Source organism: Phyllopteryx taeniolatus, chromosome 6 (genome assembly GCF_024500385.1).
Source record: "Phyllopteryx taeniolatus isolate TA_2022b chromosome 6, UOR_Ptae_1.2, whole genome shotgun sequence".
Lineage (NCBI taxonomy): Eukaryota > Metazoa > Chordata > Actinopteri > Syngnathiformes > Syngnathidae > Phyllopteryx > Phyllopteryx taeniolatus.
In genome coordinates this window covers 10,975,824-10,989,211 of record NC_084507.1, presented here as the reverse complement: position 1 = coordinate 10,989,211, position 13,388 = coordinate 10,975,824, and the positions used below count along the sequence as shown (strand labels likewise).

General features: G+C 38.7%; 1 protein-coding gene across 1 annotated transcript; it reads left to right on the top strand.

The window, feature by feature from the left end:
- The first annotated feature begins 1,433 nt into the window (after positions 1-1,433).
- them4 (thioesterase superfamily member 4) lies at positions 1,434-13,083 on the top strand. The gene is made up of 9 exons (XM_061777035.1): positions 1,434-1,491; positions 1,755-1,872; positions 4,478-7,790; positions 8,395-8,584; positions 8,671-8,833; positions 10,407-10,517; positions 10,626-10,750; positions 10,827-10,860; positions 12,603-13,083. Exons 3-9 carry the CDS (start codon positions 7,662-7,664, stop codon positions 12,685-12,687), a joined length of 837 nt encoding a protein of 278 aa, XP_061633019.1. The 5' UTR covers positions 1,434-1,491; positions 1,755-1,872; positions 4,478-7,661; the 3' UTR covers positions 12,688-13,083.
- Positions 13,084-13,388: the final 305 nt, after the last annotated feature.

The following is a 13,388-nucleotide window of genomic DNA, read 5'->3' as shown; positions in this document are numbered from 1 at the left end:
TTAGTATGCAGATCCTTGCACATGATACATGCAGCAAAAACATACCAAGCAATTTTTTATGTCTGTATGCACATGCACTAGTTAGGTCTCTGGAATGTCTGCCCACCCACCATGTGTGAAATTAAACAAACAAGTAAATCTTTAGTTATCTGCCTAGTTCTGAAAATGTGTCTGCGAGCGACCCGTTCTGCCCTTTAGCTCCATTGTTACAAAACAGCAAGGCTATCATAACCACCTCCATACAGAGTTTCTCTGTCAATGGCATGATCATCTAGGCTGGGCAAAGTTTCAAAGCGAAAGAACCACTTTGACATGGCAGCCCAAGCACTATCATGCAAAGATAAAGATAAGCGGCGATGCAGTGTTTGCACAGATTGGCACTAGCTAAGAATGTCATCCCCATTACCTTCAGATAATAATGTTCTTATAATGTTTGGGCAAATTATTGATGGAGGGAGGGACTTTTGTCTTTGCTACACTAATAGACAGGTGTAATTTGGTGGGTTTGTGATGAAATGCTGCCTTCACAACTGATCAGTGTAATCTTTATGGTCACTCACTTTAAGTGTGTTTGTGGGTTACATTAGTCAGTAGTGGCTTCACAATAGGCAAGAGGCAGTATTGAGTTTTCTGGGGTTCACAGATTAGCGCTAGAATGATTGAAACCATTTACGTGATTGCTTTGTAAAGTTCGATGGTGGTGTGAGGGTGTGTTTGAATTTGACAAAAATGTTTTCATTGTCTTGGCCGCTTGATTGTTTTCCACACTCTGGGCTTTGCTTTTGCTACTAGAAGGAGATGGCCAAACAAGCTAAGGAAAGGCGGAATGAGAGCTGGCTCACGGCATGAGACAAAAAAAAATAATAATAAAGAAATATGCTGTAAAAATGTCATTCTTGATCCTTGGGATATTGATGAAAGCATGCCACAGACATTTTAAGATCTTGGAACTGTGTTAAATTGTATAATATGTGTCCTTATGGGGCGGCACGGTGAGCGAATGGTTAGAGCGTCTGCCTCACGGTTCTGAGGACCGGGGTTCAATCCCCGGCGCCGCCTGTGTGGAGTTTGCATGTTCTCCCCGTGCCTATGTGGGTTTTCTCCGGGCACTCCGGTTTCCTCCCACATCCCAAAAACATGCGTGTTAGGTTAATTGACAACTCTAAATTGCCCCTAGGTGTGAATGTGAATGCGAATGGTTGTTTATTTGTATGTGCCCTGCGATTGGCTGGCAACCAGTTCAGGGTGTACCTCCTGCCCGATGATAGCTGGGATAGGCTCCAGCACGCCCGCGACACTGGTCGGCTCAGAAAATTGATGGATGGATGGTGTCCTTATGGCGGAATACCCACCCCTGTTACACAGGCTATGATAACTGGTCGTAGCATTTCAACTTTAACCGTCTAACAAATATTTTCACAACTGTTTTTTCTTAGGAAAATACAGAGCGCAAGAAGAAAGCTGTCATACAATCAATCAATAAATTCAAAGGTATGTGTTTTGTTTGGCCTATATACCAAATACTGTTATGGAATCTCATCTTTACAAGAGTGACCATGCATAAGGAAACCGGTGAGATGACACACGATCTTACAGAGATCAACACAGTTCATAGACACTGGTTAATATGAAGTCAATTTGATTTGACATTTCAATGTTTTTACTACGACTTGGCTTTGGCTCAAGACTAAAATCATGCTGCATCAAATGTCTTCTTATTGTGATGTTTTTTTGTCTTTTGTCACACTGTTCAGCGGATCACGCAGAGAACAAAAGAAAAGCAGAGGAGGAAATGCAGAACTTAAAAGAACAGATTTTGGATCGCGACAAAGCTCTTTGCATTTTTGCTGATCATAGCTTTGCAGAAGCACGGTAAGAGCTGAAAAACATTTAGTCTGAGCAGGCAGACATAGCTTGGGAGCCACAACTTGTCAGGGTGGAGTTGAGAGAACTCAAGTAGATTTTTTTCACTACCTACTTACTCTTACGTAAGTAATAATAATAATATTGAATTACACTTATGTCACTTTTTTCTAGGCACTGAAAGAGACTTTAAAATTTCATTATTATTCATTCACACCCTGGTGGTGGTAGGCTACTTGTGTAGCCACAACAGCCCTGGGGCAGTCTGACAGAAGCATGGCTGCCATTCTGGGTTAAAGGTCAGAGGACAAAGATGTTATGGGGTCAGTTAAAATTCATAATGTAATTTCTCATGTATAATGCGCACCCGTGTATAATACGCATCCCCAAAGTTGACCTCAAAATTCTGGAAAACCCTTCTACCTATATATAATGCATTTTTACAATGCATGATTTTGCTTCTACCCATATGATCAAAACATGAAGTATCTGTATTTTTTTTTTCAAAGAATTATTCTGAAGTTTAGCACTTTATTTGAACACATAATCCTTTTTTTAAATTACTTGCTCTTATTTTGAAATTAACAGCCCTACTTTTATTTAGTAAATTAGAAAACACACAGTTGTGTTCATATGTTTGATTACCCGGGCAGACTTTGTAAGACAGGTACAATTCTTTAAAGAAAACATGAAGGACCAGGCAAAACCCATTTAATTGTATTTTAATGGGATTTAAATTAAACAGTCAAGCATTTCAGAAAAGCAATATCATTAAACAAAACATATCCATAAAGAAATTAATGATGGTTGTTGTTCAGTCAGTCAAATAAAAAAAAAAAACAATATTTCAGAAATTCTGCCAGGGTATGTAAACTTATGAGCACAACTGTATATATATGCAGTCATACGTTGGAATGAAAATGTACAGCTTTTTCATAACCACTAGATGGCGGCATACATTTATATAATGTGACAGTTTTTTTTCCCATTTGCCCCTATACCTATGTATAATGCGCACTATTGACTTTTGACAATTGGGGGGGTGGGGGGGGGGGATGTGCATTATACAGGAGAAATTACGGTTTTGCATTGTTTATATGTTATGTAATACATGCACGTCACTTCCAGGAAGTTGTCAACTATAGTTTAGCTAAAAAAGAGGTTTTTATTACGCCTATTGAGCCCTCCTCGAACATACCCGAAGTTCAAGACACCGGGGTGCGGTTACTCTATCCACTGCAAGGGTTACCGGAAGTGATGCTGCAATTGACAAACACAGCGCGCTACACTCTATACGCAATAGCGAGCAATGTGTTGGAATATGAGGAGGAGGAGGATTTCGACGTACAGGAGCACCCAACTGAACTTAGCATCGTCAAACCATACGTTTGAGCCGATCAGGAGATCGGAACCTGACAGTGATGATGACGAGGAGCCAAGTAGCAGCTGTACAACAGAAAAAGAGCGTGGCCACTGGGTCGATGTGACAGTATGTCAAAAGCATGTCTTTTTATACAGTTATGGCAAGAAATAATGGCACCCCAGGGGTGCCAATGTTTTTTTTCACGACTATACCCATTATATATTCATATACAGTATGTTTCAGTGACACAGCACAAGCTTTTACATAGTATGCAGTATTCATATATATTGTGTGCCCCTCACTCGAGTAGCTTTATAACACACTGCACAGAAAGTCTGTTGGCTTGTCATATAGGCAAAAGTACAGATGACAGTACTGCGTGGGTCTTTTTTTCCTACTGCCCAGTGCATAATAACCATAATAGAGTTGTAGGTATTATATACAAGGAAATCCTCACCTCTTGTCTGCGCCAATTCGCCGCTGCACCGTGGCGGCTGTGAGATTTAGTTCTCTTGCTTGCGGTTGTGGTCCCGACGGCTGTAGGAAAAATACCGCAGTTGGTTTCAGCCTCTGCCTAACTACACTAATGTATCCAATGCTTTCTGCCAAGTGTTTCTCAAAACACGCCAGTTCTAAGTGATCGGCACAGAATTTGGTAATGCTTGCGAGGCACCCATAGCTGACCCTGTTTCTTCCCCTGTCGACTGACTTTCCCTATCCACTGCTCACGTATTCCTTTTTTACTTGGAAAGCAAAAAAAAAAAAAAACTCTTGCCACTGCCTGAACCGTTTGTACAACCAAATAAACCATTGCGACATCGCAAAATCTTAAGACAACAAATATACAAGGATGGGAACAACAGAATAGAAAAACAGCACACAACGCCGAATGAACAAGCTGTTTGGCTCGTGTGACGTCACAGCGCCAGATAGAGCCGAAGACCGGAAGGCACATTCTGAATCATATTTATCGATTTAACTGCTGTATAGCTGGTATGTAATCACTTTGAAATGGCAGATGTGGGTTGAAAAGGGGTTCTAGAGTTATCAAGAAAATTTTTAACATCTTTGTCTTCTGACCTTTAAGTGTCTTGCCCAGGGACACCACGATGACATGCACTTGAGCGGGGATACGAACCAGCAACTTTCTACTTGCAGGGCTAATCTTACCATCTGCACCACGCCGCCACAATTAGTCATGGTTATTTTCTCCCAAATGCAATAACATTATTTGCTTTGTTTTTTTTGTAGGAGCTTGTGTGGTATTGATGCTCCGCAGTAAAGACAACTAAAAACACCCGATGCTGAGAGTGAACTTGCATAAGAACCATCCAGGACTTCATTTTGTTGTGTAGTTCGTTATTCTTATTTTGTATTAAGATAAAACTCAGGGTGTTTTTTTTTTTTTGATACAGCTCGAGATTCTACATTTTGCTATGGTAGCAGATTATCAGATTTATACCGATTTTGTGTGTGTGTGTTTTGAGACAGCAACATAAAAAAGGCCTTACAAATACAATTGATGGCCCATCACTTTGCAAATAGCTTCCCTGGAATAACCAGAGTGAAAATGTCACCCTTATCATTAATTGACAACTCTAAATTGCCCGTTGGTGTGTATGTGAGTGCGAATGGTTGTTTGTTTGTATGTGCCCTGCGATTGGCTTGCAACCAGTTCGGGGTGTACCCCGCCTCCTGCCCGATGATAGCTGGGATAGGCTCCAGCACGCCCACGACCCTAGTGAGGAGAAGCGGCTCAGAAAATGGATGGATGGATGGACCTTATTCTGTCCTGTGAAATAATGTTATCAACTATAGTAAAGGTGTGCTTCATCTCTGTCGTTCACTCTTAAATATGTTGCATTTCTTCGGTTGCCACGGTCCATGGAGGTATGTCAGCTACTGTAATTTCCTTTTTCATAACAATAAAAAACATTTACTGTATTTAGAGGTTGCTTATGTTTTTATGTATAACTTGCCTCCAGTGTTGCGGAGTTAACTAGTTACATGTAATTGTGTAATTACAGAATGTTACAGAATACAGAATGTATGCAATTGTATTACATGGAGAAAATGTGTGGTTAAATTACAGTTGCTTTTGGAAAGTTGCCTGATGACAATTTTAGTTAGATCTGAAAAATAGTCCAAAAAGCTCAGATTTTTTTTCTTCATATCACTTCCTCCTAAATGCGACACTTGTGATTGGCTATCTGGTCATGTGCCATTCTGCCGCAGTCTCAAACGTAACATTTTTCCAAATGGGACCTCGAAATGCAATCTTGTGGCGCAATCTATTAGTTTGCCTCAGAGTTTGAAAAGGTTAGACTCAGTTATGCTTTTCAACACAGAAAAATAACATTATTTTGAACAGTTGCATTTTTATAATTTTGGACTTTTTATGTAGCATTCACTTACCGGAGTGAGTTAAATGTCTTTCCCATGGACATAAAGATGACATTAGCTTGGCGTGGATACAAACCAGCACCATGATTGATACTACAACTGGGACTTATGCTACACACATCTCTGGACCAGTGATGACTGTCAACCTCAACATTAATTACTATAGGTAACTGTATGTTCCACAAACTTCCAGTCATTATCTATCTATCTATCGATCGATCGATCTATCGACAAGCTTTGACAAACAAAAAAAATATTTATTTTCACTTTGTATGTTTAATAAAAAAAAAAAACATGCAAATAAGATAAAGACGTTAAGACAACAACGTCAAAAAAGTTGCCATTTCCCTATTTGTGCGACTTAATCTTGCCGAGCCACCCTCCATACACGTCAGAGGAACGCCGTGATGGAGTTACCTGTGCTTTATGACAATCTGAAAGCATGGCAAACTAATGGAGCACAGATACCTCAATATTCATAAACATACAGTATTAAAGTGAAGGAACATCCATCCATTTTCTGTACCGCTTATCCTCACTAGGGTCACGGGCATGCTGGAGCCTATCTGAGCTATCTTCGGGCGAGAGGCGGGGTACACCCTGAACCGGTTGCCGGCCAATCCCAGGGCACATATAAACAAACAACCATTCACACTTATGGGAAATTTAGAGTCTGCAATCAACCTACCATGCATGTTTTTGGGATGTGGGAGGAAACCGGAGGACCTGGAGAAAAACCACGCAGGCAAGGGGAGAACATGCAAACTCCACTCAGGCGAAGCCGGGATTTGAACCCCGGTCCTCAGAACTGTTGGTTTTGTGCCCAAAAAAATATCATCTTATTTTTGTATGTATAAATACAGTATGTTTTTAAAGATACAAAATGGATTATTGGCTTTTGTGATTTTTTTGACAGATGAAGTCAAAGTTGTCTCAGCTGATAACACCCATTATATCCTCTCCAGCTTTATCATGCCAACAGCCAGTTTGCAACTCCAATTTTGTTTGATGGAAAAAGTTCAGTTTGCATCAGTAAAAATAATAATTTTTTAAAGACCCTACATTTAAAAACATACAGAAAGTGTTAATTGTGGATTGCATGTGTAGTTCAATCATTAAGAATCCCTTTCATGTTTTATTAGTCAAACAACCATGACCAGATGTTCATGAATACATTTTGTAATGAGCAATGTATTTCGTTTGTTTGCTTACTCCAGCAAAATTGTAATAATTTCTATGAAATAATTATTGTTTTTGTAATAGGTTGGCTCAATGCTCAGTAGAATAGTATTGATATTACTGTATGTACATATAACTAACAAGAAACAAAGTAAAAAATAAAAAAGACAGCAGAGGGGTTAAAAGAAATGTAAATGTAAAAAAAAAAAAAAAAGACTAAGGTCTTGCATGTTGGTCTATTGTAAGTACTAAATATAGTCTAAATATGCGACAGTGATATTTTTACCATGTGCACAATGGAAAGTATATTATTGAAAATGATTACCAACTATAAAAGAATCTTAAAAATACATTTAATATTAATGAAGCGTAACTAGATATGTGTGGTCAAATGCTAATATTAACATAATAGAATTGATACAAAATAAACAAACACATCTTGCAAATAGTGGTGTGGTTGAGTTAGTGTTTACGTTAATTTGTTTGACATGTGAACGCGTGACGATTACAGGAAGTAGATTATTTCACCCAATTACAGTGCAGGGATGCATCACGTGACATGATTGACGTCAGGCCTGTGTTTCCCTCATGGCGGAAGTTGACAAGGGTGAACCGGTTTTATTGAAAGTCATTTACATCACATCAGGCTATTAGTGTTTCACCATAGCTGGGCAGAAACATGTTATAAATATGTGTACGGTATATGAAATAGCGATCGTTATCTTTTTTTTTTTAAAGCGTTTAGTTAAATACGTTTGAACGCCGAAGCTCCGTTAATTCAGACGTTCGTGACCCAACAGTTGTTGTTACTCTCTTACTGTTCCACTTTTTACAGCCCCTCGTCAGCTCAAAGATGGCGAGGAGCCTGTTACGGATATTGACGGGCTACCAGCATCTTGCTTCACCCCCATCCATGTCTCCTCATCTCTGCCATTCATCTATCTTGTCGCCATTCAGAAGCAGCTTCGTGCGGACCATGGTGGTATGTACACTGTGCTAGAATAGACGAAGTCAATAAAAGCCTTTCTTGTCATTGTATGGCGCAGACACAACAGAATTGGGCAACGGGTTTCTCTGTCTTTGATCTAGAATGAATGATATGATACGAGTGTATGAAGATGAGCGTATTGAGCTGGTCATAACGACAAAAATGGATAAAACAGATCTTATTCTAGTAATTTTTTAGGTTTATGTGTTGATTGCTGGTGACCTAGTGTTTAGGTCATCTGTCTCACAGTAGAGAAATTCTGGGTTTGAATCTGAAGGTACTCTGTCTTCCTGCCACATTCCAAAAGCATGTATGTTTCAGGTTTAATGAAGACTAAATTGTCCGTAGGTGAAAATATGGGTGTGAATGATTGTTTGTCTAAATGCATCCTGTAATTGGCTGGCAACCAACCAGTCCAGGGTGTACCCCACCTCTCGCCCACATCAGCTGGGATCACCTGCAATCCTAATGAGGACAAGCAAAATAGAAACTGGATGGTTTTGATGAATGCCGGTATGCATGGAAATGGTCTTAAGATTGAATTCGTAGAGACGGAAAATATTTCATATTCATTTTGTATCCCGTCATTCTCGTCCAGGCACTGCCATTCTCATTTACTCTGAAGCCTCGGGACTTCAGCCTGCCGAACTCCTCGTGGAGTGCAGAAACCATGCGGTTGTATGACTACTACAACAACCAGTGTGAGGTGGAAAAGGAAGTAGGAGAGAAACAGAGGGGAACCTGGAGGAGACTGCCCAGCTATAATCGCAGCCTCAAGTATGCCACAGGTGAAAACATGGCAAGTCTCCACAATTGTACAATTCACCAAAATTTGTACCACGCTGCTTACTCGTCACACATCTTCTCTTCTCAGGAGGAGCCTATCTCAGCAAGTTGATCCAGTCCAAAAATCGTCTTTTTACCCGCAGCATCAAAACCACAGGAGCTGCATTTGAGTATGTTGTGTTTATGAACAAAGAAGAGGAGAGGACTGTTTGCATTTTCCAGGCTGGACACCTGCTGGAGGGCCCACCAGGGTGAGTTATTTGCCCCTTTAAAACTACATGTAAGAAGCTGGCAAAGTATCCCAAACACATATTGGAAAATGTATTATGGTCCAATGAAACGAAGGTGGATTGTTTTGGTCGTAATTCCAAAATTATGTTTGGCACAAACACAACACTTCTCTTCACCAAAAGAACACCATACCTACAGTGAAGCATGGTGGTGGCAGCATCAGGCTTTGAGGCTGTTTGTCTTCAGCTGGAACTGAAGCCTAAATCAAGGTGGAGGGAATTAGGAACAGTTCCAAATACTAGTCACTGTTAAAGTCAGGATAAGCGTACTGGAACATCTGAACTTTATTTGGGGTTAATCAGAGGCACTTTAAATGGTGGCATGTGTGTGCTGACTCCCGTTTTACATGAGTTTGAATGTGAATGTGTGTTATTTCTGAACACAGAGATATCCCCTTTTATAACACTGATGCAACCACGTTATCTCCGTTGTTTATTTTTGTTTCTGCTCTTGAAAATATATTTTTTAATTCAACTGACTGTTGTAGAGGTTATAGGTTAAATTACTGGGGGAAAAACGTTTTAAATTATTTATCTTTGTCTCATTTTTTCACATAAAAACTTTCCATTTTAATAGGGGGGTGTAGGCTTTTTATATCCACTGTTGTATGTTTATTTTTGCAAATTGATGTTAACTATAAATAATATTAAAATACATGAGAAATGAAAAAAAATCCAAATTATGAAAAACTATCATATTACAATTTTATTCACATCAAGTTATATTTTTTTCAAATTACTTTTTCTCTAATATATCATTACTCACATAAAAAAAAAAATCCCTTCCTTTTTACATTACCACTTTATTTACTGTTGCTAATTAATTTTGGCTTTAGTCTTGTGAAATCCGACGTAACTGATAAAGTCGTGATTTCATTTTTTCTTCTTCTCTGATGTTATATTACAAATGTTTTCTTGGTTTACAGTTATTTTTATTTAATGTTTTTCTCATAATACTGTATTATCTTTTGTGTTGGTATTACCACTTATTCTTGTGAAATTATGGCTTTATTTTTGGGGAAATTTTTTCTTCTTCATAATATTCTGACCTTGTTTTGCCAAAATTATGTTTTCTCGTAATACTGCAACTATATTTTTTTTCATCAGAATGTTTTTTGTTGTTGTTGTTATTGCAAAATCCAGTGTTTTTCTTTTAATATTACCACATTATTCTTTCTGAAGTTATGGCTTCAAGCTTGGCAAATTACAATGTTTTTTTTTGTAACATCTGGCAAAAACAAAAAAAACATTTGCTTGTAATATTACAACTTAAATCAGGTTAAATTGTGACTTTTTCAATGGAATATTATAGTCTTGCAAAAGTCAGTCTTTTTTTCCTTTTAATATTACGACTTTATTCTTGTGAGATTCTCTTTATCCTTGTCTTTTCTCTTGAATTATTGCTACTGCTTTTATTTTATTTTTACTTTTATCTGGCTGCATTTTTTCCCCCTCTTGTGTGGCCCTAATATTCTGTCACATTTTATGTAATTTGGTTTGTGGGGAAAACTGACTCATGAAAAGCTTTTTCCAGACATGTCCACGGGGGGGCAATCGCCACTATGATTGATTCTGTCACAGGCACTCATGCAGCTTTCATTTCTGGACCAATGATGACTGCCAATCTCAACATCAATTACCGCAGGTATCGATGCATTTACAATAACATGCAGTATTTAATTGTGTAGTAAGTAGGAATTTATTTTTAATTTGGTGCAGATTCCCCTGACAATGATTGTTGTTTTATTCACAGCCCCATCCCATTGGGAAGTACAGTGTTAGTCATATCCTCCCTTGATAACAAGGAAGGCAGAAAAATGTTCTTTTCCTGTAAAGTGACCAGCTCTGATGGCTCCAAGCTGCACACAGAGGCAACAGGTAACATCATTTACAGCATGGTACATTATGTGACGATTATTCCATTTCCTTACCGTTGCTGTTTTCTGTTTTTTAGCACTCTTCCTGTCTATCAAAGTCAGCCATTTATTGTGAGTGTGACACAAAACAACTGTATTTCAACAAGTGGAGGCCTTATTTGTGTGTCTTGAAGTAGAGTATTATGTTCTTAAAATGTGAAGTATTTGGAGATTGTATGTGCTCCCCTTGCTTGTGTGGGGTTTCTCCGGGTACTGTGACTTCCTCCAACATAATTTTCTGACATGCATTTTAGTTTCACTGAAGAATCAAAATTGTCCATAGGTGTGAATGTGCCTGTGAATGGTTGCTTGTCTATATGTGCCCTGTGATTGACTGGCGACCAGTTCAGGGTGTACCCTGCCTCTCGCCCAAAGTCAGCTGGGCTAGGCTTCAGCTCAACCGTGACCCTAATGGGGATAAGCGGTATAAGAAAATGGATGACTGGATGCATATCTGTTAACATGACATAATTAGGAAGTACTATACAGTACACTGTGTTACCCCTTGACTACCTTGGGTTTCACTCACGACAACATCACATATCTAATCATTATTTATTGAATGGTTATTTTACTAATTTAAATCTATTGAGTGCAGTGAATATTTAAATTGTACCTTACAGTATGACTGTCTCACAATAAAGCTTTTGCCTGTGGTTATTTTTACGAAAGACACTTCACTTTGTTTGCAAATGTGTGAATTATTTAGAAATTGTGAAGATATTTGTCAATGGAGCTAGACTTTTTTTTTTTTTTTGGGGGGGGGGAACAAAAAAAGAAGATAATTTGCGCAAAGAGCCAGTTGGTATAATTGTTGTTAGTGTTTTATTTAAATGTCAGGACTAAACAAGCACTGAGACAAACAGAATCCAACAATTAAGGAAAGGTTTCCATCATCCTTTTAGACTCCATTTATATTACACAATTCACTGAGCTGTTGTGCACTATTTATCAGTTACAATGCTGACACGGCGTACTCACGAAAATATTTAAGCTTAGGCAGTTGTGTGGTTTGTCAGTCTTACAGGGCCCCTCATTTCTTTAACCTCAATTCAACGCAGTTGGGAAAGAAACCTTGCTATCTACAAAAGTATTAGCGACGTGTGCGTGCGTCGAGGCTCATGTGGTCAAGTTTGTGGAAGGGAAAGGAGCAGACTCAGTGCTATTTGTTGTTGTCAGTTAAAAAGACTTTATCACAGTCACCCAGAGCTGAAACAAATCTTGGTCATGTGTTTTTGTTTTTTTCCTTAATGCGATGGTATAAAAGTTTTCCAATAAGGATGTGAGGTGATTAGACATACACTCACTAGACATTTCAATCCAAGGGTTGTATTCAAATTGTGCTTTTATAAAGAACAATGCTCAGTTATTATTGCCACAATGGTAGTAACTAAATGTTGATGTACAGTATGTTTATTATTGTGGTTATAGTTTTAATGGTGTGTAATTGCATTACATCTTACTAAAGGTTTTTAGTAATGTTTTGGTTGAGAGAGGCAAAACAATTTTAGCTCGGGACAGACAAAGTATGGCCTGCAGTCCATGTACGGCCTGCTCCACCCACCGAGTTAGCAAGAGTCCTGTAATATTTGTTGCATTAACTTAGCACGCTTCTTTCCTAAAATTGGTTCACTGAAATGTATTTATTTAGTTTTTGTTTTTTATTCATTTACAGTAATATAAGTCATTTTTAACAGAGGGTGAAGAAAATATGCCTGTGATTCAAGTTCCAGGATTGGCGTCACAAAAGATATACAGTATTTCAAAACTAAACAAACAAAGCACTAAAGGTTTTCCCCTTCATTGTGGGGCAGACGATCAACCAACACGTCTACAAAGCGATCCTCGTGGCTGCTTCACCATGACAACGCAACTGCTCGCAATGCCCTGAACATCTGACAGTGGCTGGCTGAGAAGCACATCTCCATGCTGTACCAACTTCCCTACTCACCTGACTGGCTCCGTGTGGGGTTTTCCTCCTTCCCAATCTCAAGCGGGTCATCAAAGGAACCTGTTTTGAAGACAAGGGGGATATCAAGAAGGAGTCCTTCCAGGGCCGCATGAACACAGGGCCGCAAAGAAGGCTGGGAAATTATGTCAAAGGGAAAAACCTTTAGTTTGGAACTTTTCTGACACACTTTGTACATATTTTTATTTTAACACATTTGCGAATGACTGGGCCCATCTGTCCATTTAAAAAAAATCAAATGTGACTCTTCGAGCACAAATGTTTGCCCACCCCTGTCTTAAATAAGATGAATTTGAATGGTATTAATAAAATACAGTGGTGCCTTGAGATAAGTGTTTAATTTGTTCCGTGACCCCACTCGTATGTCAGAATACTCTCATATCATCTTTCACTATTGAAATGAATTGAAATTCCATTAATCCATTCTGGCCTCCTAAAGAAAACCAAAATGTGTTTAATGCTTTTTAATACAGAAAATAGAACACTATAATATTCTACTCTATAAAAACATACAGTAATGACATAATTAAATGTAAATAAACAATCTGATACACTTTTGCTTCAATTCAATGGACATTCTGCTGCTCCTTCTGGTGTGCACGCTTTGGACACCTGGGGGCAGTACGATACA

Excerpts from the sequence above, each read along its gene's own strand:
- them4 (XM_061777035.1), top strand. The coding sequence starts at position 7,662 with ATGGCGAGGAGCCTGTTACGGATATTGACGGGCTACCAGCATCTTGCT. Across the intron at positions 8,585-8,670 it reads CAGCCTCAAGTATGCCACAG|GAGGAGCCTATCTCAGCAAG; the intron begins GTGAAAACATGG and ends TTCTCTTCTCAG. Across the intron at positions 10,518-10,625 it reads CTCAACATCAATTACCGCAG|CCCCATCCCATTGGGAAGTA; the intron begins GTATCGATGCAT and ends TTTTATTCACAG.